Source organism: Pan troglodytes, chromosome 11 (genome assembly GCF_028858775.2).
Source record: "Pan troglodytes isolate AG18354 chromosome 11, NHGRI_mPanTro3-v2.0_pri, whole genome shotgun sequence".
NCBI lineage: Eukaryota > Metazoa > Chordata > Mammalia > Primates > Hominidae > Pan > Pan troglodytes.
In genome coordinates this window covers 59,289,609-59,316,804 of record NC_072409.2, presented here as the reverse complement: position 1 = coordinate 59,316,804, position 27,196 = coordinate 59,289,609, and the positions used below count along the sequence as shown (strand labels likewise).

Here is a 27,196-nt window from a genome sequence, read left to right as displayed (position 1 = left end):
TAAATAACTTTACAATTTTATAGAGAATTCCTTTCTAATCCTTACTACTTTTTGTGATAAGAACCACTCCCATTTAACAGATGAAAAGACTAAGACACACAAAGATTAAGCAATTTGCCTAAAATCAGAAAGCTTGGAAGTCATAAGGTTAGGTGTGGAATGTAGTTCTACCAGCCTGTAGAGACACAGATGTTTTAACCATTAAAACACACACACACACACACACACACACACACACACACACTCTCTCTCTCTCTCTCTCTCTCACACACACAAAGTACGGAGTACAGGCAGAAGGTAGTACACTGATTCAGAGGAAAACCAATACTACCTAGAGCCGGAAGGATCAGAGGACATTCCATGGAGTGCACGGCACTTAACTGACGTCTTGAAAGACAGAAATGCATTATCAGGAGAGATAAGCAGTTCCAGGAGAAGGCAATTTTCCCTGCTGGTTACAAATATGGCTTGGATGTCCCTCAGTCCTCTTTTGTAAAGGATCCAGACAGACTTCCCAAGCCACAAGAAGGAACCTGACAATATTCTATGATTAGAAGGAAATCTTAGCAATTCAAAGTGAGGAAAATATTGTTTGTTTCCTATCATTACTGGTCCTCTCCTCTCCCACTATTCAGCAACAATTTTGCAAAGGAATAGGGAAAAATCTGCTCCTGAATAAAATCTAAGAAGACAATGAACTTTTTTTTTTTTTTTTTTTTTTTTAAAATTTACAGCACTCACTGAAGAGAAAAATGTCTCTGGGTTAGGAAACTAGGCCAAAGTTACAGAAATAATTGTGTCATGGGTGTGGAACTATATTTCAATTTATAAGTGGAAAAAAGTCATCAGGAGAAATAGATGACAAGGGAATAAGATGAACCAGACAAACCCATGAAGGAAGTAAGTCAGTAAAGCCCTTAGCTTGAACAGTTTACTCATGTTTGGAGTAAAAACATTTACTTATAAAATTGTTCTCTCTCACAATAATGCCAAAGAAAGAAAGAAAGAAAGAAAGAAAGAAAGAAAGAAAGAAAGAAAGAAGGAAAGAAAGAAAAGAAACTGTCATTTATCCTTGATTGTTCCCCCAAGCTATAATCTTATACGTGTAAAGGAGTATTTCTTGTGAAACACTTAATACCAATTTACCAATAAAAGGGGAGGAAGATGACCTTTCGCTTCAGTTCCTTTTTCACCTCAAGAATCTAGAAGAACCCACATCCTTCTTCAGCCATCTGGCTGTCTCCAATTGTGCTCACTGTATTCTATCTTAACTCCACTCAAGTCAGGCTCCAACTGCACCACTCCACCGCAATGACTCTCACACAGGTGACTTGTAACCTCTATGTCACTAAATGCAGCACTCAGTGATTAGACTTCATCTCACTTGTCAGATCAGCTGCAACTGATCCACCATCACTCCATCTTCTCTCATGTCTTCTTCACATGGTTTCTGAAGCGCCGTGCTCTCTTGGTTTTCCTACCTCTCTGATTGCTCTAGCTTGGTTTCCTTTTCCTGATCTTTCAATGTTATAGAATGCTTCAAGGTTCAGTTCTTGGTCTTTTCTTTAATGACACTTTCCCCTTAGTGATCCCATCTACTCTCCTGACTTCACTATCCACAGGCAGATGACTCACAATTGTGTATTTCAGTCCAGCCCTCTTTCCTGAACTTGACTCAGGTATCTAACTGCTTACTTGAAGCCTCCACTTGAATGTCTAATAAAGATTGCTTAACATATGCAAAACTCAGCAGCTAATGCCACTCACCTCCACAGCCATAGCCCCTCCCCCCGCCAAAAAATATCCTACTCCACCCATAGATTTCCATATTTCAGCTGATGGCAACTCCAATCCTTCCCATTGTTTAGGCCTCAAACCTTTCAGTTATGCTTAACTTCTCTCTTATGCCCACCTTAAATCTACCAGCAAAATCTGTTGGTTCTATCTTCAAAATATATCTAGAATTTAGCCACTTCTTCCACCTCCACCGCTACCACCCTCATCCAAGCTATCATCATCTCTTACCTGGATTGCTGGATAGCCTCCTAATTGGTCCCCCTGCCTCTACCATGCCCTCAGAGTCTATTCTCAACACAGCAGGAGTGTTCCTATTAAAATCTAAGACAGATCATGTCCCTCCTGTGCTCAAAGCTCTGTGATGGCTCTCATCTCACTCATAAAGCCAGTGTCCTTCATACAAGATACTATGCCACCTATGTTTGCAATAATCCTCACTATTGCCCACCTCTCTAACCCCCCTCTAACTATTTTTCCCTTCAACAACTCTGCTTCAGCCATCCTGAGCTCCTGTTCCTTACACTATATGTGTATACACATACACACTTTATATGTGTAAATTTACATAGTAATTTACTTATTTTTTATGTTTGTTACTGCCCCTCCCTCTACCCTGTTAGAATGTATGCAAAATGTGGGTTCTACAGGGCAGGAGTCTTTGTTTTGTACACCAAAGTATCCTAAGAGACTAGCCCAGTGTGAGGCACATAATCAGTGCTTTAATCAACATCGCTTAATGAATGAATTTCTAGTCTCAGCAAACTATAAAGGGCTCAGCCATGTGACTGAACTTGTTCCACTAAGAATCTTACTACATTCCTTTCTCTTAAAAAACATGTGGGCCAGGCGCAGTGGCTCACGCCTGTAATCCCAGCACTTTGGGAGGCCGAGGCGGGCAGATCACGAGGTCAGGAGATCGAGACCATCCTGGCTAATGCAGTGAAACCCTGTCTCTACTAAAAATACAAAACAATTAGCCAGGCATGGTGGCGGGTGCCTGTAGTCCCACCTACTCGGGAGGCTGAAGCAGGAGAATGGCTGAACCTGGAAGGTGGAGCTTGCAGTGAACCGAGATCGCGCCACTGCACTCCAGCCTGGGCGACAGAGCGAGACTCTGTCTCAAAAACAAACAAACAAACAAACAAACAACAACAAAAAAACACATGTGCCACAGTAAATGCTGAATGTTTGTTGAATGAATTTCTAAATGGCACTGTGTTGTAAATGGAATAAAATCTCACCACAAATATCATGAACTCAATAAAACAAAACAAAACAAAACAGAAACTGTGTACCATTTGTTCATCCATTTATCCACCTATTAATTCATCTACTCAACATAAATTTGCGTAACTATAATGTGCTCTGCATTATGTCCCTGTATTAGGGACATAAATAAAAGGCTTAGTCCCTATTTTTGCATGGGGCAAAGAGAAAAGAAACCATACAAATACAATTCAGACTATTAATTGCCTTTATAGAGGGAAGTCCCGGGAACAACAGGATCACAGAAGAAAGCACCTAACTGACCGGGGTTGTAGAGGCAGGGGCCATCAGGAAAGATGTGCCCCTTGAACTAAATTTTTAAGGAGTTAGTTAAGGAAAAAGAGTTGGCAGGGGTTGTGGAGGAAGGAGGAAGAAGATGCCATTTTAAGCAGAGGACACAGCTTGTCTGAAAGCACAGCCAGTAAGCATATACAGAAAACACTGAACTCCAAGCAGCTCAGTTAGCTAGAGTACTGGAATCCAGGGGATATGTTGAAGTGGAGAGGTCTTTTACTCATACTGCATAGTTTGATTTAAACTTGAACTTATGTGGTAGCCATTACAGTTGCATTCTCAAGTTTGTATTTTAGAAATATCTGAAAGCAAGTAGTATGGTAAACGGGGCCTTGAGAAAGACTATATAGAAAAGGTATGAAATTTAAATTCAGAGTTAGAAATGCAATATAAATTGGTAAAGAGCATCAGGAATTTTAATTCTTGACTCAAAGTAACCTGACAATTATATTATTTACCTTTTTTCCCCAAGAGGACTCAAAAGAAGAGAGCATTAAGGGAAAGAGACTCAAAGAAATTCTTAAACACATCCTGATTCAAATCCAAAACCTAAATGAAGTGAAACAAACAATGAAGAAAACCATCCTCAATGCCATTCTTTACTCAACAGGGAGTTCACAATAATAGTCCAAGAGAACATTTACAGTGCCAAAAGAAATACCCAATCCATCCATCATCCCCTCACTCCCACTCCCTCCCAAATATCTCATATTTTCCTTCCCAAAAGATACCAATACTCAACAGCTACTTGTTACTCTCAAGTTCTGATAATCCTCTTGGCATCTCAACATTAAAATCTTTCTTTGTCCTTAAAGCAAGGGAGACGGATTGCCGAATCCCAGGAGCGATTACCTCAAACAACCATTTTACTCTGCAGGGGCACAAAAGATCTTTCTCAATTGTATTCTTTCACAACACGGCTTGCTAGCCAAGCCTTAAGAGGTTAGTTTGGTTTGGGGGACCACTGTAGGCAACTGGAAAAAAACCAGAATTATACCTGGCATTGATACAGAACCGAACTTCTGCAGGTAAACAAAAGCAATAGGTTCTCTGTTCTCTACTTTCAGTCATGTTGCCTTAAAATTTGTAACTGAGTATTTTTTACATCTCCCCGAGTATTTATTCTAGAAATTCAAAAAGGAGAAACAGAAATCAGGCACAAAGAGGTCCTAGGTACAAGTACCAAATACTTACTTCTCTCTCAGGGCAGCACTTGAAATCTGAACCGCTGATGCAAAATCAAAGCACAGCACACTTTCTATCTATATAGTACCTACATAGGTATATGCATAGTTCAGTATCATTTACAAAGCCCAAGTTTCTGTTTAAGAAAATGAAGGGAAAAATAGAAGAAAATCTAAAGTGGCAGGAAAGCTAAATATGGCTCCAGGAACGCAGAAAAAGGTCCACAAGGGTGAGTGAGTGGGTGCGTGTGTGTATGTGTGTGTGTGCGCGCTCATGTGCGTTTGGGTGTACATACACAAGACCCAATTATTTGACATTATCTGCTTAACCTTACTCTGTTATAAAATTATTTTCACAAACAAGCTACATATAGAACTAAAAGTCACTGTTGAAGTGATTTCTAAATATTTACTGAACTTCTAAAAATAAGACTAGCCTTTTGGAACCAACTGTGGTTTTTGATGGTTTGTTCCAAAATGTCTAATGTAGGGACATGATAGTATGAAACTGGAAGTCTAATCACCAATTCTGGAATGTTTTCAAAGGGAGGTTTTCCTTTTTTGGATCCTCTTACTCACCAGTGAATTGATTTTTCTATGAAGAAAAGTTTTTAAAAAGTAAAGTTTCTCAAGGATTGCTCAATTCCTCTGAATTTAAATCTCTACCTCTGGGGAGAGCCTCTCACAGGGAAAGAAGAGGTAAGCATGATCCTTCTTTGAATCTTGGTGTTACATTTTTCCTTTAAAAAAATGCCACAGTTTTAACTTAGAGTTTTTTAGGGGAAAGGAGGGGAGGGAAGGGTCAAACTGGTTCTTGTCTTTGTTTCCCTAGGAATGACAATCTAGGAACAACCAAAGATACTGTATAAATTAAATATAGCTCTGTTTATATATGTGTATATATTTAAAGAAAACAAAAAAATCCAAAATTTGTGGGATTGGTAATTTCAAATTTCAAATATAAAGTCAGTTAAAAAATATGTAAAGCAGAGCAGGGCGGGACCTGTTCATAAGATGGAGCAAGCATCAGGTGCTCCGAGGAGTGAGGCCGGGTATTCAAGGGAGGGATACTTCAGGCTCGTGCAGTAGAGGAAGACTGAGCCTGGTCTTGAAAGATGGGGTTGAAAATCTGCAGAGTCCTGAGGCTTTCAGACTGAAAAAGGCTTTCCTTTCTTACCTGACAATCACAGTCTATCATGATTTATAGACTTTTCTTGATCAACTCCTCTGGAGATATTTTCCTGGAGAAACACTGGAGAAGTGTGGTACACTGTTCTGTTTGTGATTACTTTTTTGAGGTGCAAGAGCAAGCTACTGAGGCAGAAAGTGCCTCCAGTTATCCCTACCCCTCACCACTGTCTCTTAAGTGTTTACCACCACGAGATCTTTTTTTGTGGCTGTGATCCAGATGGAGGTCTCCCTTCTATTTGTCAGAGTTTCTTCACTGAGTAGTGGACACATTTCAGGATTAGGTTGGAGTCTGTTCAGAATTAGTGATGAAGGACAATGTGATTGTGATTTATGCGGCATTAGAAGAGACGCCTGGCAATGGGTTTCCAAGCTGACTCGTTGGCTACCGAGTCAAATACCCTCAAAGAACTGATAAAGCCTCCCACTATCCTTCGAACAGTTGTCAACACCATCACAGGAAGCACCAATGTGGGTGACCAACTTCCCACTGGATAACTGTCAATGGTGCCTTGGCGAGGTACTGGGGTGAAATACACCAACAATGAGGCCTATTTTGATGTGATTGAAGAGATTGATGCCATTACTGATAAATCAGGTTCTACAATTGCTGCTGAAACCCAGGGGGTGATTGATGCTGTATCAAGCTGATTGGAATGCCAGACCTTACACTTCCCTTCATGAACCCCAGGTGGTTGGATGATATCAGCTTCCATCCTTGTGTTTAAGTGCTGGAAATCTGAGCATATCCTTTCTTTCATCCCTCTTGATGGAAATTTCCACCTGCTCTCTTATCCTGTCAGTGCAAAGAAACTGGTTGCAATCCCAGTGTATGTCAAACATAATATCAGTTTCTGAGACAGTAGTTCACTTGTATGCTTTGGAATAATGGTGGGACCCAAGCAGGCAATGGGGAAGACCACAGAGGGAGTGACAGTCACCAGCCAGATGCCCAAAGGGGTCCTAAACATGAGCCTGACTCCACGACAAAGGATGTACACGTTCAGCCCAGTCACAGAGATGCTATTTTGGGATGTGGGAAAAACAAATCCCCACAAGCTACCAAGTTTAAGGAAGATCATGGGTCTTCACATTGGAGATTCCAAACCAGAACCATGGTTCTGTGGAACCATTATTTCCTTCCATACTCTTTAATTTTTTACCTATTACTAAAAACAAAACAAAACAAAACAAAACAAAAAAAACCTTCCTGATATCTTCCTCTAATATGATAAAATTAACTTGTAGTTAAGATGCAGCAGCTGGCTATTTCTGGACTTAGGGTCATCTGGATATGTATGGAGAAAAGTACAAACCCTTTAAGGGCATAAAATACATGACCAAAGCTAGAAAGTTCCAAGTTTGAACCTGAAGGGAGAGTCTGCAGAGGGAAAAGTCATGAACACTTTTTCATTTCTTATCTACAAGTAAAAAGTATCGGCCTGTCTCCTAGGACAGTCCCCTCCTGGGCCCACACATTCCTTTTTCTCCTTAGCCTGCAGTGCTGTGGAACTAATCAAGGGAGGAAAGGGTCACCAGGGAGAACTGGACAGAACTGAAACACAGCAAAACCAGTTCTCAAGGACAAGGTGTGTGATGGGGGTAGAGATGCTTGATGCTTGTGTAACTATTTTTAACATGGTTTCTACTGAAAAAGACCAACATTTGTTGCTTGCTTGGCTTTAATTATCTAAAGCTGATGAAATACTTCTTTGTTGATTTTTCAAGGTAGAAAGATTAGAAAGAGGCTGGGTATGGTGGCTGAAGCCTGTAATCCCAGCACTTTGGGAGGCTGAGGTGGGTGGATCACCAGAGGTCAGGAGATTGAGACCAGCCTGGCCAACATGGTGAAACCCCGTCTCTACTAAAAATACAAAAACTAGTCAGGCATGGTGGCACATGCCTGTAGTCCCTACTACTCAGGAGGCTGAAGCAGGAGTATCACTTGAACCCAGGAGGCGGAGGTTGCAGTGAGCCAAGATTGCACCCCTGCACTCCAGCCTGCGTGACAGAGCGAGACTCTGTCTCTGAAAAAAAAAAAGAAAGAAAGATTAGAAAGAAAAATTGGAAGAAAAATGAATGTTAGGTCAAGGAAAGGCCTGTTAAGGATCTGATCTATGCAGGAGAAGGAGGAGGAAACAGAATTAAAGAAGAGTTACGAGACATCTTTAAATGAAAGATTGGCAAGGAAAGTAAATAAATTCTGTATTAAGGAGAGATGGGAAGAAGAGTTGGTTTCTTTCTGATCTTCTGCTCATATATAAGAAACACTTGTACTTCTACAAAAGGACTGGAGACTTCTTAAATTCGAGTCCACTATTGACATGAAAACCCTAGTAGAATCATATTTTCCCTCGAAGACTGTGATGATATCAGACTAGTTTTCAGACACTGCCTGTTGCTGGCCTTTAGCGCTTGGGTCTCATCGTCAGTGAGAAGGTGGCCTGCCTTCTTTCCATGGTGGCTGCCTACAATGCTTCCTTCCCTAACCCAACTCAATTCTACCCACTTCCCTTTACAGAATTCACCAGCCTTTTTCCTATTACCTGATCCTTCCACAGGATTTTCTAAAAAGTAGGAGAGTTTCAGAGAAGCCAGTCACATAACCCCCAGTGCAGTCAGAGGTTGTGTGTCATGGTATTGGAGAGGGCCGACTCATTTTCCGTGAAGGTAGACATGGTGTGAGTGATCTCACATCTGCATTTGTCCATGCTGGGGTGGTACTGAATCCCAACCTTCTGGTTGGAAACTCTTCCATCAATCGCCTTAAGAGAATGGTTACCGTGGAGGGTATGGTTGCTCCTTGAAGCTGCTTGGTAAGTGGTCATTTCCTCATAGACTTTTGTTTTGTACTCTACTCTACCATGTATTTACAACAGTTAGCTACCAGTCCCTTTTCGTTCTAAAACAAAAAATTTCCCCTAAATCTTTGAATAAAATTAATGCTATAGGGAAAAAATACATAAAGCTGTGGAACCATGATTTCCTTCTATACAGTTTAATTTCTTACCTATTACTAAAAAAAAAACTTCCTGGTATGTTCCTTTAATATAATACTGTTTTAAGGAATGATTACCTATCATTTGATTCAAAACAGAAGTAGCAGCACTAGTAAAATAAAGCAAGTTGCTAAAGTTAGCTGGGAAATGGTCTTCAAGTTAATAATAAAAAAAAGTTTATAATAATAATAAAAAAACCAAAAGGGCCTAAATTCAAAAGGAAAAAACATAGACAGTAATAGGGACTTGAGAAAATGGCCTTGGTTTTCTCATCTCTTCAATGGGAATCCATAGCACCTGCCTCACAGGGTTGTCATGAGGATTTTAAACACTCATAAATGTAAAGCACTAAAAATAGTGTCTGGACCCATAGTGAATGCTCAAGAAATATTAACACATCATTATTATTATTACTGGCAAAAACTCACGTTATCAGGCCATTTATCACTTCCTACCCAGGAAGGCAAATGGTCATAAGGGAATCACAATCTGGTGAAAATCTTGGCTGCCACGCAATGATAGCCTTATTTCACAGACAGCATACTGAAGACACGGCTCAAGATTTCTAAAATCTGGAAGGAAGAAGTAGTCATGAGAGAAGGATCAGTATTTCTGATTTCTAGAAGGGGGCTATCACATATAAAAAGAAGAATAAGGCTTGTTTTGCATTTGCCAAAGGTGGACTTGAATTAAATGGTGGAAGTTAGAGGGAAATGTCTGTTCACTATAAGAAAGGCTAACATCAGAAACAATCGCTTCATAAAAGGATAGCTTGCTTTGAAGGATATTGTACTGTTAACTGAGTGTGAAAGCAGGAGTTTCATCCATCAAGGATGCTAATTGCCCAGCCTCTTTGTAAGCACATTGTGTACGGACCCATTCAATCCTCACCACAGCCTGCTCCACTGTCTATATTCCTAACCACCACAATTCGCTGCCTACCTCCCAGCTCTGGAATCCTGGGCAAGTAACTCAACCTCTCTGTGTCTCCATTTCCTCATTTATAAAATGAGGATAATGATAGCACTTGCCTCAGATGATAGTGATAGATTAAATGCATTATTTGCTTAGCACTTAGAACAGTCCCTGACACATAGCAAGTATTTTATTACTTTTTATACAAAGGTCATTTCAACTTTTAAGAAAATTTTTTTACTTGGATGGCAAGTTACAGAAGCCACAAAGAACTCTGTCTTGGCTACAGTGAGCAATCTGACACAATTTTTTACCAAGTAAGTGGCACTCAAGGCTTGCCTTCAGCCCTGATTCTCTAACAGCCATGAAAAATGTGGGCAAAACTGCTGGAGTGAGAGACCTACATTGAGACCAGATTCTCTATACTTTGTCATGGCTGATAAGGTAAAGCCCTGAAAAAAGTGGTCTAGTCCATAAGCCTCTGCTCCCTTCTCTTATCCTCAATGCCTCAGCCAATCATTCAAACTACACTTTCAGCAGAACCCTTAACTACTTCACACACTGGGCTTTACCTAGTACCCACTTAACCAATTCCCAAACCTAGTCAATCCAACCCACTTCCTTGTGCCTGCCATCCAACTGCAACCTGGCATCCAACATAGCCTAATAAGCCTTCTACTTGTCCTTAACTTACTCCTTTAGATTCTCAGAGGCAACATTAAACCTTTACTGCACTCAAGCTTCCAAATGATCTCCTGTCCCTATCCTCATGTATCTCAGATTCCTCAATAATTGGAAAATAGGCACAATCAGAAACAAATTCTACTTTTCATATACCTACCTCCATACTCCTAAACCCCCGCAACAACAAATCAATTCAACATTTATGGATATCTTTGCCTAGCCTTTTCACTCTCCTTCCTGTTTCAGAAGAAAAATAAGTTTCCAGACCTCCTTTCCAAGGCCAACTCTTTCTTCTGTTCTCTGGTGCTACTCAAGAAATGATCATCATCTTCTTGGTTCAATTGTCTGGCAACCATTCCCCTGACTCCCACCTCTGTTAGATCTTCAAAATTGTTCTACTAATCTATAAACATACCCTGAAAAAAAATGTTCTCAGACCTGTTTTCCTCATTTAAGTCTTGATTCCTTCCCCAATTTTATTGCCAAATAAACTGGTCTCTTGCTACAGGTATGTAACTGGTTGAACTAATAAATGTGAATCACTGGAAGGCAATCTGATACAAGTTATTCTTGATTACAATCAATCTTTTAAGTATGCTTAAGGGTCCTAACATCCAGCAGCCTTGGAGTTAATGATCTTTAATGATTTCTCCCATTTATACTGTGTTTTTAACAAGCATAATAAAGGAAAATATACCAGAGGTTTATTAAGTATGACAAACTGTACTTTAAATAAATGTTGCTATTGACTTTAGGACTTCTTGCACAAAGTTTATAGATTAGCAATACTAATACCTTAAAAATGCTTTTTGAAGGATAATTCTTACACGAGCTAAGTAAGCCCTTACAGTCTACAGAATAATGATGGACGTTAGGAACAATACTATGATAACGTAAATTGTCCACATGCCCTTAGAACCTTATCTGATTTAAAAACTTCCCATCTATATAGAAGAATAAGCTTACAGAAATAATGTTTCCATACCTTCGGGGAAAAGGATCTAAAATAGGAGAGAACATGATGTATTTAAGGAAAAGAAAGGCAAGCCAGTGAGGGCGAAGCACAGAAAACGAGGGGGGAGGAGGGAAGGACCAAATTCCTCAGGGCCTCCTAGCCCGGAATTAATACATTTTGGCATACTCATGAGAACAGGAAGCAAATGAAAAGCTTTCAGCTGGGAGATGGAAGGATCAGGTCCGCAATTTTAAAAGAATGACTCTAGTTGCTGTATGGAGAATGAATGGATAGCCGACCAGAGTGAGTGTGATGAGCACAAGTGGGAGTTAGGAAGTTGCTTCAGAAGCCTAAGAGGGAAATGCTGGTAGCCTGGATCAGAGTGGCAATAGAGGTAGAAATAAGGAGATAGATTCTAGCTGATAAAAATCAGTAAGACTTGAGGAATGATTAGATATGGGGAAAAGAAAAGAAGAGAGGTGTCAATGACATGTTGGTTTCCTGCATTTATATACATATATACATGGAAATGCCAGTAACACATCTTGTACAATAGATACCAAGTTGTTAACAGAAGTTACCTGTGGAAAGGGAAGATGAATTTTACATAATTAAAAGCAGACTTTTAAAACCACACAGATATGTACACTGTTTAAATATTTTACAATCAGCAGGTATACATTGCCTTCATACTTAAACTCACGTGCAATTTGCCTCCCTGAAAAGGATAGGAATTATCCCAAAGAACAGACACAAGAAAGTACATGACATATTTAAAGAATATCAAGTGGTCTAATGTTTGCAGAATAAGAAGGAAAGATGTATACTGGAACAGAGATGAGGAGAGGATTGAAGCTATTTCAGAATATGGCCAGATCATAAAGGTCCTTCTATCTGAGGCTAAAGAAATCATTCCTTAAAGAGTAGGAAATGGGGAAGCAAGTGAAGTTTTCAAGCAAGAGGGCGAAAAATATCAAGTTTAAATTTTAGAAAGATTACTCAAGAGGCAGTATAAAGACTGAACCAAAAGGAGACAGAAGACAGGCTGGGAGATCACTCAGGCAAGAACTTAAGGCAAAATCAGGGGCAACAGATAGAGAAGGGAAGAAATTTGAGATTCATTTCAGAAGTTGACAGGACTTGGTGATTAAGCTAATCCAACAGAGAAAAGGAAAAGTCAAAGATGCTTCCATGGTTTCTAGTTTAGGAAATCAGTGATGACATCAATTGAGCTAATGCAAGAACAGGTGAAGTGAGAAGATTAACAATTCCTGTGTTGAAGATAATGAAGTTCAAATACCTCTGGAGGCAGGGCAAGTTACCCAACAAGAACTCAGGCTATTTAAGTTTGAATTTGAACAACAAGGCTGAGAATGGGAGCACATGAACACTATTACTCAGAAGAGAGAATTTTAAACCTGTGGACACAGTCTTACCCTTGATGCAATTTCACTCCATCTTGAGGCAACTGTCAAGAGTTGACCAGTTCCATTTACTCTCATAGTTGTAAAAATTCCACAAAATTGTTAAAGTCTCTGTAAGCGATAACTTTAAACAGTCAGAGCTTTTGTCTTGTTCTGAGTCATTTTTCCCCTTTCCTCTTTGTATGCCATTCTTTCTGTCAAACTATCTAGTTAAGGAAGATATGTGAGGTATAAGGATGCATAATATAAAAAAAATTTTGCTGTTCTTATTAAACATTTTGTCTTAATTGTAAAGGTAAAGAAAAGTACATTCGACTATTCTAACTTTAGGAAAACCTAAGTTAAATAATGATTTACCTATGTGACTCTCCACTAATTTTCTCTTGCAAATCATCACCCCTTAATTAACTGACATCCCCAAGGCAGTCAACTCAAGCTGTAGCTTTAACCACAGAGGTTAAACAATTCACAGTCCTGTTGTTGCTGTCAGAAACCCAAGTTACACTGTACCTTTGTCTAATCAATGGTGCCCTAGTTTGGTGGGAGATGGAGAGGAAGGGACCTGTTGGCAAGGAAACAGCTGCTTCCTTCCTGAACAAGGGAAAACCAGTAAGGTGACAGATGGGCAGAGCAGAAAAGTAGCCAAAAATTGCTGTGGCTCCTGTTTGGCAATAATTTCTGGAACTGAGGCACAACTGAATATTTTAAAGTATATCAACAATTGAGAGAGTATTGTTTACCTGAGTGCGCCAAAGTTCAACAAGCCTTCCCACACGTTTCCTACATTTGAAAAACTTTTAAGTTTGCAGTAGTACAAAGAGCTTAGCCTTAGCCTATGTACAGTGGGCAAAGACTGCAAGGCACTGTCCCATTTCACTTTAGGATTACACCCAAGCAAATGCACTTTCCGGTTAAAAAAAAAAAAAAGGAAAAATTTTTATTTTCTCTATAGTAGTTATAGTTGTATGACTGACTAGAATTACTATTAAAATCTCATTAAAAATGTTTTTCTTAAAAGTTTACTTTTATATGCTTAATTTGAAAAGATTTGTTCAAACTTTTATAATTTGTTCTTTAATCATTCCCCCTCCCATCCACTTCAGTACCCAGAAAACTAAATATCCAAGAATTCCTGGGTAAAACAGACAACCACTAGATAGATATAACTAACGTATTTTTTTAAGCTGTATAGTTCTTCATCAAATGGAAATCGGCAACCACTGAAAATAACATTAAAAATTAGTGTGGGCATGAAGTATGGAATTTTAAACATCAGTTTACTATGCTGATTAAGTCAACATTTATATTTTCATCAGAACTTAATAATCCCATAAATAAATAGAGCTCTCAATTATTTAAAAAAATCAAGGGATAACATATGTATTTAGACATATTAGCAGCGTAAAGATGTATGCTTCAACACACTTATTGGGGAAACGTCTGAAAATATTACTACACTGAATTCAAGGGTATCCAAAGGAACCTGACATAGAAGTTCTCTAGAATAACATCATTTCAGGGAATTTCAAAAAAGAAAAGGGGTCAAATAGGAAATAGCCTCAAATTAATTGACAAAGTTCAGTGTTTGCCCCAACTAGATTATTCTCTCTCTCCACTGCAAAAAGAAAGTCTCAGGATGAGTGAATCACTTAGACGAAAGTTCATCTAGTGGAATAAATGGAGAAGCCGCTTGGGCAGGTGACACAGGAGAGTCGGTGGTAGTGCTGACTTTCGCTGGTGAGTTACAAGAAGATCCGGCACTGCTGCTGTTTCCATCAAGGGTATCCGAAGATACACACACACCAGGATCTGACAGCTGTGCAACGTCAGAAGAAAGCATGTTGGTGATGCCCTGGAAAAATCTCTTTGGCTGATATTCAGTTTCCATTTCACATTTTCTTTTCAATGGTCCAAGAACACTTGGTCTAATGCAATTGATGGGGCTCTGGCTTCTCCGGGTGGTAAATCGGGTCGTTGGGCTGGGAATAGGGCTTGGAGGCAATCCGTTGCTACTTACAAAACTTTGCAAGGATGGCGAAAAACACTGCTTCCCAATTCCCCGAGTGGGTGACGGTGCTGGTGACACAGGAATGAAATCGATGCGCTTGGGGGAGGCGGATTTCTCCACGTCGTTGTCACTCAGGCTGAAACTTTCCTCCCAGGAGTGGCTTATCTGCATTGCGGTCTGCACCTCCCGCTCGTGGACTGTCTCTCGATTGATCAAGTCCATGCCCTCTTCTTGTTTGATCTGGTGCAAGCGGCTGCTGTGCATGCGGACAGGGGAGGCCGGTAGCAGCAGGCCGTGGCGGCTCGGGAACGTTGTGCTGTTCCGCCTGGCGCTCGGCGCCTCGGCCTGGAACACCGGCGAAGTGTCACTGAGGCCGTGGATCAGGGGGGCGCTGTTAGACCTCCTGAGGCCCCCGCCGCCGCCGCTGCCACCGCCCTCCGCCGGGCTCCCGCCCGTACCCGGAGGCAGCTCCAGGTCTAGCTCCATCTTCTCCTGAGCCATGTCGGGGGCAGGGAGGCGGGGGAGGTGCTCAGTCAGGGACCTAGGATTCCCATTCCCCGCAGTCCAGGGCCGCCGCCGCTACCGCCGCCACCGAGAATCTGTCAGCGGGCTGGCCCCTCTGCGCATGCGTAGCCCTTCGCGCAGGCGCTCGCGATGTCCGTCCTCGCGGCGCCTGCTTAATGCGTAATATGTGCGCGGCAGTGGTAGGGGAGGGGCGAGGAGTGGTCGGGCCGCTAGTCCGTATATTCCTTCGGCAAATAGCTGTTGAGCGCAAGCTCGCATTGACGCATGTCAATAAGATTGTCATATTCTGGAGTGCATACTCATAAAACAAAGCCCTGAAAGAGAGGCCCATGGTGATGTGGGGCTGTATGACGTGGAGTGGCGCTTGGCCTAATCAGGGAGGGCTTCCTCGAGGAAGGAACAATCTCCTGAAATCTGAAGAAGTGGGCGAAATGGGTGCGATGTAGAACTTTGCAGGAAGCGGGAAGCAAGGGCTACCCAGCCAGGTGGCAGGCGGGAACCAGGAGGGGAGGAGAAAGTGTGGCCTGGAGTGGAGAGTGAGGGCTAGCCTGACATGAGGTGGTGGACCAGACCACATTCTGGTCTTTATCTTGAGAACAATGAAAACTTAAAGGGTTTTCAAGCATGGGTGTAACAGCAACTGAAAAGCTCACTGGCCTGCAGTCTGGAGAATACATATTGGGAGATTAAAACCTTACAGAAAAAAGGCCAGAGAGGATGGTCATTTGCACTAAGGTGACAGTGTGGCAGTGGAGATGGAGAGAAAAGTAAATCTGAGAACTATTTAGGTTAGGGGAAAAAGCCAAAACAGAGGATGCTATTGCTATTGATTTACAGTCATAGTTCCAGCACAAGCATATGTGTGAAGTATGAAGGATTAAAGGAAAACCAGTAGGTCCTCACATTTTAAAAATGAAACCACAATTCTTGGCTCATGTAATTAATATAAAACCTTGATATCTCATTAAAAGTGAGTTTATATTTATTTGTTCATTTATTCAGTCAGTCAAGGTTTTTTTTTCAGCATACCTACTATGTGCCAAACACTGCTAGGAAATGGGCCCTAGTATGAACTTTTAATTCTTACTGAGGGGAAAATAGAGAAACGCAGGCTATTTTCAGATAGTGGTAAGCCTTAGGAAAAGTAAGATGGTGTGATGGAGCACTACTGATAGAAGTCAGGGGACAATTAGAGCTGAGATCTAAATGACAAGAAGCAGTAAGTCACGTGGACATCTGGGGAATGAGTATTCCAAGCAGAGAGAATAGCAAGTGCTAAGGCCGGAGGCAGCCATGAGTTTGATGAGTTAGCAGAAAAAGAAAAAAGGGCAGTGCCGCTGAAGCATAAGAGCGGGAGTGTTAGGAGAGGGTAAGAGTTGGATCTCATTCTGAATATGATGAAACGCCACTGGAGGGTTTTAAGCAGGGGACTGATATTATCTGGTTTATGTTTTAAATATCACTTAGGCTCTGTGGAAAACAGGCTGAAAGAAGACCAGAGTGGAGGCAGAAGGATGAATTCAGGACCTATGGCAACAGCACAGATAAGATTCTTGGACTAGGGTTGTAGCAGTGTCAATGGGGAGAAGCAGAGAGACTGAGGATGTGTTGAGTTAGAACAAATAGGATTTGCAGATGGATTAAATTTAGATTGTGAAAGAAATAGATTATTCGAAGGGGACTCATAGCTTGTTTAAACTGGTGAGATGGTAGTATTATTTACTGAGAGAGGAAAATAGCACATTTAGAGTTGTAGAAATTAAGAGATCTGAAGCAGAAGAACACAAGGTGGAAAGAACCAACATTTTCTAAGTGCCTACTCCCTGCTAGGCACTTTAAACACTCCATAATCCCACTTAATCCTCACTGCATAGATATTGTTATACTCATTTTACGAAGGAACGATTGAGGTTCAAAAATTGCAAAAGGCACTACAGCCAGTACACGGAAGAACAAAGATCTGAACCAATTTGAATCAAGGACTCATTTCGAAAACCTGTATTGTTTTTTCTGAATTTCACATGGATTAAAGAGAGAGAATTTCACATGAATTAGAGAAGGATGGCTAATTCTGAGACGAAAGAAACGTCTAAAACCAAAGTTGGGAAAGGCAGAAGGAGGAGATGCAACAACAGAATCTAATAGCATGCTGTGCAGAGGATGAACAGGAGACACAAATGACTGAAGTTCAACTGTAAGTGGCTGAAAGAATGTTACAAATTATTCAATAAAAACAGGAGAGAGGAGGAAATGTCTACAAAAAAATTAATATTAGGTAAGTAGAAAAGAACATTAAATACAGAACTCAATTTATAATACCCACAGCATATTACTGTTAACTTGCATATTACTACATTATTATCAATGTGGCTCAAACGTACCAGATATTGTTCGTCCATGTCTGGATAAACATAATAATTACCTTTACTAATAAAACACAAGGATGGTGATGAGCCCACAAAATAAAACATATATGCTATTTGGTTCTTGCCTGAACACACCTATTAGAGATCTTAGCTGGTTTCCCAGTTTCTACCCTTGTCCTTGTAGAGCTGGGGACAGAGAATTGACTGAGTCATGTATGACTCAGTGCCTTCAGGTCCTGGCACAAATATTAATACTGATGGAGAGGCTTTCATAACTGTTCCTTATAAAAAGCAATTGCAGTTCTCAACACCAAGTCTACATTTGCATGCCCCTTACTCTGTTTTTATTGTCCTCCGGAGTACCACATGACATATATGTATACATTTTCTTGCCTGTTTCTTTCCTGAGAAAGTAAGCTCTACAAGGGAAAGACCTTTGTTTTGTTCTCTGTTATATGCTTAATATCTAGAACAGGGCCTGGCACATTGTACTCAGTAAGTACTTGTTGAATCACTGTGTGAATGCATGATAATGAATGAAAGGATGGATTAATATAGCTTTGTCTAAAAGGGAAGAGAACTCTATTATTTGAAAATCCAGTCTAACAGGCTTTTCTACACTGTTTCTAAGAGCTCTATACCTTGATATATTTTTTAAAGATCAGGAATATTATTATTATTTAGAGTGCCCTCCAGCCCATGCAGGTGTGTTACTGGAACTACCCATTATGTGACCTAAGAAACTGAAGCCCTAGGTTTTCTTTCTTTTTCAACGATATGCTAATAAAAATTTGATAGAATTAAAATGTTCAGCACTGAGGATTCTAGGCAGTGTTTAATATATTGAGTTACTACTTCCTTTCGAAGGAATCAAGGACAAATGAGAGAAAATAGCAGCCATAAAATGTAATGTAGCCAGCTGCAAATGAATAATGCCAGAGGCAGGATCCAAGGAACCTCCCTGGCTCATTTCCCCCTTCCGGTTTCACTCCCATGAATTAAATACCACACTTAGTCAAGATTCATTCTCACTCTGAAGCCACAAAACCAGACATCTATTCCACAGTTAAACTTTATTGTGATTAATATTAGCTTTTTAAACTATTACTTATATTTTAAAAAAAATTACTTATTTTTAGGTTAAAAATAAATAGTTTAGGGCCAGGCATGGTGGCTCATGCCTGTAATCCCAGCACTTTGGGAGGCTGAGGTGGAAGCATTGTTGAGTCCAGGAGTTCATGACCTGCCTGGGCAAGAGAGAGAGACCTCATCTTATAAAATTAAAATAAATAAATAGCTTAAAAATGAGCATAACAATATCTAGAATTGGGACAGAGTCCCAATCTGATATCTAATTTATAAGATCTCAATGAGGAATAAGTGGAACTAGAATGTTTAAAGTGACTAGCAGGGAGTAGGCACTTAGAACAATATTATTATTAGATAGTTTTCTTTTAATTTCTGAGGGCAATTTTTCACTATTAAATTTCCAAATATATGACAAGGCAAATTTCCACCTCTGAATCCAAATTGAATGAATGTAAAATACAAAAATGTGTGTATGTATATAATCTAAGATGGGCTGGCAAATACCTCAATGTTCCACATTAATTAGCATCAACAACCTACAGTAAAAATATTGCAGAAAAAACTGCGCTCTAAAACCATAGGAACTTAGGGTTAACTGTTACAACCACTTAGGAAAAATATTTTGCTGTACCTATTAAAAGAAAATATATTTATAGCCCACGACTAAGGAATCCTGCTCCTGACAATATAACCAAGAGAAATGGGGGCATCTGTCTACTAAAAGACATGCACAAGAATGTTTCTTGCATTATTATTATTATGTGTAATAGCTCCAGACTCAAACAACCATAAACAGTTTAATTATACAATGGAACTCTTTACCCAACAACATGGATGAGTTACAATATAATGTTGAATGAAAGAAATTAAGTACAAAAGAATACATACACTATGACTTCAGTGTTATGAAGTCCCAAAACAGCCAAAACCAACTTAGAAGTCAAAATAAGTAGTCCCCTCCTACCCACGGTTTTGGTTAACCTGTGGCCAACGTTGGTCCAAAAATATTAAATGGAAAATTCCAGAAATAAACAATTCATGAGTTTTAAATTACATGCTGCTGTGAGTGAGTGCCATGATGAAATCTGGTGCCGTCGCACTCCATCTGACCTGGGACATGAATCATCCCTACAACCAGTGCATCCATGCTGTCTATGCTCCCTGCCCATTAGTCACTTAGTAGCCATCTCAGTTACCAGATTGACTGCTGTAGCAGTGCTTATGTTTGAGTAACTCTTATTTTACTTAATAGTGGCCCCAAAGCACAAGAGTAGTGATGCTGGCAATTGTAATATGCCAAATAGAAGCTGCAAAGTGCTTCCTCTAAGTGAAAAGGTGAAAAAAAATATGCTGAGATTGCTAAGATCTGTGGTAAGAACAAATCCTCTATCCATGAAGTTGTGAAAAAGGAAAAAGAAATATGTGCTAGTTTTGCTGTTGCACCTCAAATTGCAGAAGTTACGGTGACAGTGTGTGATAAGTGCTTAGTGAAGATGGAAAGGGCATTAAATTTGTGGGTGGAAGACATGAACAGAAAGCATTCCAATTGATGGCAATGTGTTGCATCAGAAAGCAGTAAGCCTATATGAAGATTTCAGCAAGGGATCCCCTGAAATGAGTGACACCAAGCCACTTACTGCAAATAAGTGATGGTTACACCGACTTGGTAATAGGTTTGGATTCACAAATATAAAATTTACTAGAGAGGTTTTGTCTGCCAGTGAAGAAGCTGCTGCCACATTTCTAGCAGAGTTGAAGAAGTTGATCAAGGAAAAAAGATACTATCTGAGTGAGACTTCAGTTGCAATGAAACTGGCCTCTTCTGGAAGATGTCCAGTAGAATCTACATTGATGAAAGTACAAAAGAGGCACCAGACATAAAACATGGAAGGATGAATTAGCTGTAGTACTATGTAGCAGTACACATACAGGATTTGGTTTCTGCAGTTTCAGGCATCCACTGGGGGTCTTGGAATGTTTCCCCTTGGATGAGGGGTACTATTATAGTGGTTACCCTTAGGACTGACTGAGAGGGGCTACAAGAAAATGTTCTATATCCTGATATGTGTGCCAGTTTACATGGGTGTACACATATGGAAAACATTATCAAACTATTTGAAATGTATACACGTTTCTATATAAAGTTAGATCTTAAAATGTTGTTGATATGGACAAAAACAGCATGGAATGTAAATGGAGAAGGACAGAATAGGATAAGAATGTATGTACTTCAATTGGAAGGAAGATATCTTATTCAAACACTAACCAGAAATCTAAACTGGAATGCTGAGCTTCCAAATCTCTCTGACACACAACAGTATCAGTGGAAGAGAACTAGCTTGACAGTAGAGAGAAAAGAGAAACACACACCCCCCTAAAGTTGCATTTCATTGGGGCCCTAAACACCAGTAGACTCCAGCAACCTCACATAAACTCTGAAGACTTGTCCGAAGCCAGTTACAGATCACCAAGAATAGAACCACCAGCTTTTCTTGACCCTGTTCCCACAGTACCCTTAAAGTTAGTTACTTCTAAGAAAGCAATAAGGAGGAAATGAAGCCCATTTTATTGCCTTTTATTTTCTCAACTGCAAGCTTTGTGTATTTTGTTCAAGCAAAGTCGGCTCTGTTGCCTTCTCAGTGGTATCCTCCTAGAATAATTCATGAAATGGAACAGAATTAAAGTAGCATCATAGGAACTCAGCGTGGGCTGTTAGAACATATGTGAAGAATAAGAATTGCATTTAAGGACACAATTCTGGCCACCAAGAACTTACTTGGTTATTCTGATGAAAGAAAATAATAGATTATCTCAGAAACTTACCAACCATTCAATTTGCAAATAATCATTGAGGGCCTGTTAAGTACAGACACCCTCTATGTTATCTACCTTAAAATTGCTTAATCTAATCCTTAAAACTTCAGAGCAACAGCAAAGATTAGAAAATCAAGGTAGAAGTGTACAAAGCGGCTACTGAGCCCTCTCAACTTTGATAAAGTGAAAAGGCATCACACCATTGCACGGAGACATATCCTTCTTATGGAGACAGTGAACAGATAGAAAGGGGCCTCAAAGACTTGATGGAAGAATCTTACAGGCTAGGCCCTCAGCACAATTCAAGTAAACAAGTAATTGTGGATTGTAGTTACTTTGTTTAGTTTTTTCCATGGGGGACTATAAAGGAAGATATTAAATTAAAATAGCCATCTAACCCCCACTCTCTAATCCCTTAAGTCTTGAATAGAATAGAAAACAGGATTGATATCTCTCCTTGTTCCTCAGTGGAACCTCAGAGGAACCTCAGGGTTCCTCCTTGGTGCCTTCTCTTTGACATTAAAACCCTCCTAGGCCATAATCGAAGAATACAATCGATAGCCCTTTCTTTGGTGAAATGCTTCTGTCTGTCTGTCTGCTATCCTTCCCTTGAAGGATTAATCCATTTGCCAAGGGGGTGGAGGAACTGATGGCTTTATGGATAATGTATAAAGTTAACTTTAAAACATGCAAAGGCTGCAAATCTAGTTGGATTTATATACTTGGATCTTTCAGCTGGGTGGGTGTTTGGGAATCTTAAGAGCTCAGTGTATTAGTGCACAGCAAGACATAGCAAAGAAAGAACCAAACTTGGAGTCAGATTATCATACTTCCAGCAGTGGGACTTTGGGCAAGTCTGTCAACCTCTCTAGACTTCACTTTTGTCACTTATGAAGTGGGGATGCAGCCTTTTTGTTGTAAAGATAAAATAATATGGTGTCCATAAAAGGCCTTGCAAACAGTAAAGGGCCTATGACAGAGTTCTTTTTTCACATATTCAGTCCTGTGATCGCAAAATGATCCTACCCTTTTTCCACTACTCTTACCAGAAGGCTTCCTCTGTTCTCTTACTTTCAGTTTGATTCTGTGGAGGGAAATTCTTTCTTCATCTTCTTCCCTAAGGCTACATAGTATTATAGAGCTATACATTTTCTGTGGTCTAAAAACTATGAATTGGAAGGTTCATATACAAGCAGGTAGTTTCTGAGTAGAATAATTGGGCAAAACCACATTTCTAAGATCTTTGCCAGCAGAATCTGTGTGTCTGGGAAGAGAGATGGGCACTGGGGCAGAGAGGCCATCAATAACTAAAATGCAGCTGGATCAGTGAATACTATTCCCTGCAGCAAGCCATTTGTTAATCCCCAACAGTAGCAGCTACCCTCCCCGGTAGCGCTGAACTTTTCAATTGGGACTAATCCCAGAGGCTTATTCTTATTTATTCACTTAAAACCCCATTTTGAATTACTGCTGTCATGTCACCATCCTTTTTGGCATACAATAAACTGCAGGAGGACACATGTTTGGCTGTGCCTGACAAACAGGTTGAACCCAGCCTCTCTCAGACAAAATAAGAAGAGCAACTGAGAGAAGATTCAAGAAGTCTCAGTAGTTACTGCTCCTTAAGGTGTGTCTTTCCCTCCACGTAGCTGACATCCAGAGGGATGTTTGGAGGAGTAGGTCAAATGTTCAAAAGAAGTTTGAAGCTGCTGCTGCAAACCTAGAGATTCATAAGCAACATGCCTTAGGGAAATTTTTTGGTTTTAGAAGGTGACAACTTCACAGCCAAGAATTCCTTAGCCTCTAAGACACTTTAAGATAAAAAGGAGTATTATGGAGAAAGCGGGCAGTTTCTTCCCTTTTCATGCACCTTTCCTTTGAGCTAAATATGACCAGTAAATGCAACAAAAAGAAGGGTGGGTGTGTTCTAATTCCTCCTACCTCATACAAATTTATAAACTAAATACAACTGTATTTCAGTATCCACAACTTTTTCACCTGTAGCTCAATTTGATAGTAGGAAATGAATTTTTATCACCCACAGAGCTCAGCCATCTGAAAGTTCCCACTTACTAGGAAATGGTACAGATTTTTTTTCTTCACTCTCCTTTTGAAAACTATAAGTCTAAGATAGTAACCTTCAGCCCTTACAGTTAAGACCCTTTTCATCAGACAAGGCTGTCTTATCATTATCATTATCACATGATGGTAGTTCACACCCAGCCAGAGCCTTCTAAGTATTTTGTGTATATTAACTCATTCGATTTCTAGGATTCTTACCCTTATTTTATAGATAAGGGAAATGAGACAAAGAGAGGAGAGGTTAACTAAGTTGCCTGAGGTGACAGTAGAGGAATTTGAGCCAAGGGGTCTGGCTTCAGAAGCTGAGCTCTTATTCATCACTCCCTATTGACACACATGAAATACACTTGGGTTCCTCAAACCTGTCATTTTCATGGTGTTCCAGGTTTACTTTCAAGACTGTTGGTAGAGTTGAGGTGTACAGCACAGCCATTCTGCTTATCAGAAAGATAGATGAGGGGTCCATATAATTGTGTGGGCTTACAGATACTAGCGAGTTTATAAAATTAAGCAATTAGTAAATGCCCTATTTGTCCCAAAGCAGTTGTGAAAACTAATGCAAAGGGATAGAACCACAGCATGTCAGATCTGAAAGGGACTTTAGAAATCACCTTCACTAACTTTCATCAGCAGGGAGTCTGAGGTTCAGAAGGAGCCAATGATTTCTTCGGGGTGAAAAAGGCATCCGAGAGAGCTAGGATGCTTGATGAAGTCTGTAAGGATTGCTCCCTAATGTTTGGTCTCTAGATTCCTCTTTAACTTTAAACTCTTTCTCTATGAAAGAGTAACCACTCCCATGGTTTTAACTATGATCGATACGCTGATATCTCTCAAATTTCTATCTCTAGATAGGGCTGACATTTCCAGACTGTCATATAGAGTTACCTACATACATTTCCGCTATATGTTCCACAGATTCTTCAAATGCATCTACACATGAACTCAGTTCTACCCCAAACCCACTACAGCAGCGGTCCCCAACATTTTTGGCACCAGACCAGTTGCATGGAAGACCATTTTCCCATGGGATGGGGTGGGCAGTGGAAGGGGGATCTTCTACCTCAGATCATTAGGCATTAGCTTCTCATGTGGAGTGAGCAACCTAGATCCCTCACATGCACAGTTCACAGTAGGGTTTGCGCTTCTATGAGAATCTAATGCTGCCACTGATCCAACAGGAGGCGGGGCTCAGGCAGTAAGACTCACTGGCCTGCTGCTCACCTCGTGCTGTGTGGCCTGGTTCCTTACAGGCCGCAGACTGGTACCAGTCCACTTCTTTTGAGCATGAACTGCACAACAATCTCTCCAGACAACCAAGTCAATACTCAAATTATTCTAGATCCTTCTCTCCTTCATCCTTATTTTTACCCTGAGAAGTCAGACCCCAGCAAGGTGCAGGAGGACTGGTGGCAAAAGGCAGGAAAAGAGAGGAAGAGAATCATGCCCCTCCTTAGGAGCTGAGATTTTAAACTTGCCACTCCCCTTCCTGAGGGAGAGGAGTAGGTATAATGAAGTCGGAGGCTTAGCTAATTACATAGCACTGGACACTTGGGATACCAGCTTGAAACAGTGATTTGACATGGTAGCGGGACATTTTATTGCCTAAGAGTGAGCAGAAAGAAAGGTTCTTGAATTTTCATTCAGAAGCCAGGGAAGACCTTTCTATTCCATGAGTGCTGCTTGTTGCATAAAGAAGGACAGAGGTCACTTGTGAGAAATGCTGAAGAAATAAGGACTGTTGATTTTTCAGGGCAGGAACTGGTGATCTGGAGAGAGCTCTAGTAGAGGCCTAGGAGAGAAGGCGTGGAAAACCCAGATGAGAGGAGCCACACCGTAGGCAGGTGGTAAGAAACTGGAGGCAGTGAGATAGGCTACGTTTTCCAGAATTTGGCTAATTCAAATTGAAAAAGTATTTTTCAAGTTCCAACTGGGTGCCAGGTACCCTGCTAGGCATTTTCATGAAGAATGAGAGGAAAGCAAGCGATGTCATGCCACCTTGACAGGCCACGGAAGTGTTCTTGAGGACAGAATTTCCTTAAACATTCATTCTTTCCCCAGAAATAACTAGAGGTGAGAAAAATACCGATGATACAAAAAAGGAAAGACAAATGGGACCAAAAGCCTAGAGTGTATTGAGGGCATAGAACTAAGGGCAAAATTATAGGTTATAAATATTTATTTATTTAAAGTCTATAAAATAAACCTTAGTTTTAGATTAGCCAAATCTGGGGAATTACATTGTTCTTTTCTCATAAATAATAGCTAGTTATACTTTCAGTGTGCTGCTTATGTTTAACCCAACCCACCATTAACAACATAAAAACATCTGCCCTTCAGCAAAAAGGAAGGGAAAATGCAATTAATGCTACTGCTTTTCGAATACCTAACAGATCTGACCATCAGATGTAGAATATAAGCTAGAAAAAAAAACACAGTATAAGTGACAGTGAAAACCTGTCCCATTTTTCCTACTTAATTTGCTCTTGGAAAATGTAAAATCGAAAGGCTCAATTAATCTTAATGATGTGTCACAGAACAGAAAGATTTCCCTGGGCTAAAAAGCATTCTGCACATGCCTCAGAATTCAAAAGAAAGAATGCATTGAGGAAGATGTAGACAATGGCCAGTTCCCCACAAAGATAGCCTCTCAATCTTCTTTTTCAATTTTTAAAATAATTTTTCAATTTAAAAAATAATACGGGGAAATAGGGATGCATTACTGGGAATAAACAAGTTGTACATTTACTGAGGCAAACACTTCATCATTTGTTCAAATGCTTCCGTGGCTTTCCCCAACAGGGCGACTACGACTAGCTAATTTCTAAAAGTACTGTTGTATGACCAAGAGTGGAGAAGGTTTGCCCAGTATCTTTACTTTATTATTAGCACCAGGGGTTTCTATTGAAATGCCTCCAAGGGCCAACAACAGATAGATAACTAATGGGTGACAGTACTGAGAGAATAGAGCATTTGCACTTAACAGACTGGAGAGACCCAGGCACCTAAAGGTGGCTGACAGCCACTGCTCAATTCCACCCAACAGCTGCCCTTGCCGAAAAGGATGCCATACATTGCCCAAGCTTCTAATTTTTTAATAGAGGTTAAAAATCTAGATTTTTAAAAATGTGGATGCTTACAATTTGTAGATGTTGAACTAAAAAACAAATTTAAAAGTTAAACATAGGGTAGACCTAATCAAAAGGTTCTAAAGGCTGTCTTAGGCTCTGAGGACAAGCTGTGACCTCTGACAACCCATTCTTCTCTCTCCTTACTTTACAGTCTATGCCTTCCTTCCCCAGAACTGTGAATTCCTCTTCTGCCCCTTGATCACTGCTCCATAAAGTCCTTTGTCATTTTTATGTATACCCAACTTCTGTCTCTGGCTACATGGTCTCTGAAAAAGGGCAGCCACTGTGTCTTGTAGGTAAAGTGTCCTGCAGCACTTAGTGTAGGGCCTGGGGTGTGTCACATACATATGAATGATGGTGGAAACTTCGAATCATGTATACATCCACTTTTTCCTTTTCTTCCCACTTCTATTCCCACCTGCATAGTTATAACTAGCCATCCATCTTACTGATTTCTCTTGTTGTTTCCAATAATTTT

General features: G+C 40.2%; 2 protein-coding genes and 1 pseudogene across 18 annotated transcripts in view; 1 reads left to right on the top strand and 2 right to left on the bottom strand.

Moving 5' to 3' along the window:
• Window positions 1–27,196, bottom strand: part of PIP5K1B (phosphatidylinositol-4-phosphate 5-kinase type 1 beta) — a 306,214-nt gene that overhangs the window by 215,726 nt on the left and 63,292 nt on the right. For 8 of the 17 annotated variants that reach the window (XM_063788522.1, XM_063788532.1, XM_063788528.1 and 5 more), the window contains one exon: window positions 9,157–9,300. The exons of 8 other annotated variants lie outside the window; for them this stretch is intronic. The gene's annotated coding sequence lies outside the window, so the exon portion shown is untranslated. Of the gene's footprint in view, window positions 1–9,156; window positions 9,301–12,718; window positions 12,827–27,196 lie in introns of those variants that run through there. One more of the 17 variants, XM_009456693.4, reaches the window with a different exon arrangement.
• LOC737538 (AP-3 complex subunit mu-2-like) lies at window positions 5,738–7,097 on the top strand (annotated as a pseudogene).
• Window positions 13,620–15,215, bottom strand: PABIR1 (PP2A Aalpha (PPP2R1A) and B55A (PPP2R2A) interacting phosphatase regulator 1). The gene has a single exon (XM_009456694.4). It carries the CDS (start codon window positions 15,213–15,215, stop codon window positions 14,352–14,354), a length of 864 nt encoding a protein of 287 aa, XP_009454969.1. The 3' UTR covers window positions 13,620–14,351.

What these genes read in the sequence shown, in the direction of transcription:
- PABIR1 (XM_009456694.4), bottom strand. Translation starts at nt 15,215, where the DNA reads ATGGCTCAGGAGAAGATGGAGCTAGACCTGGAGCTGCCTCCGGGTACG.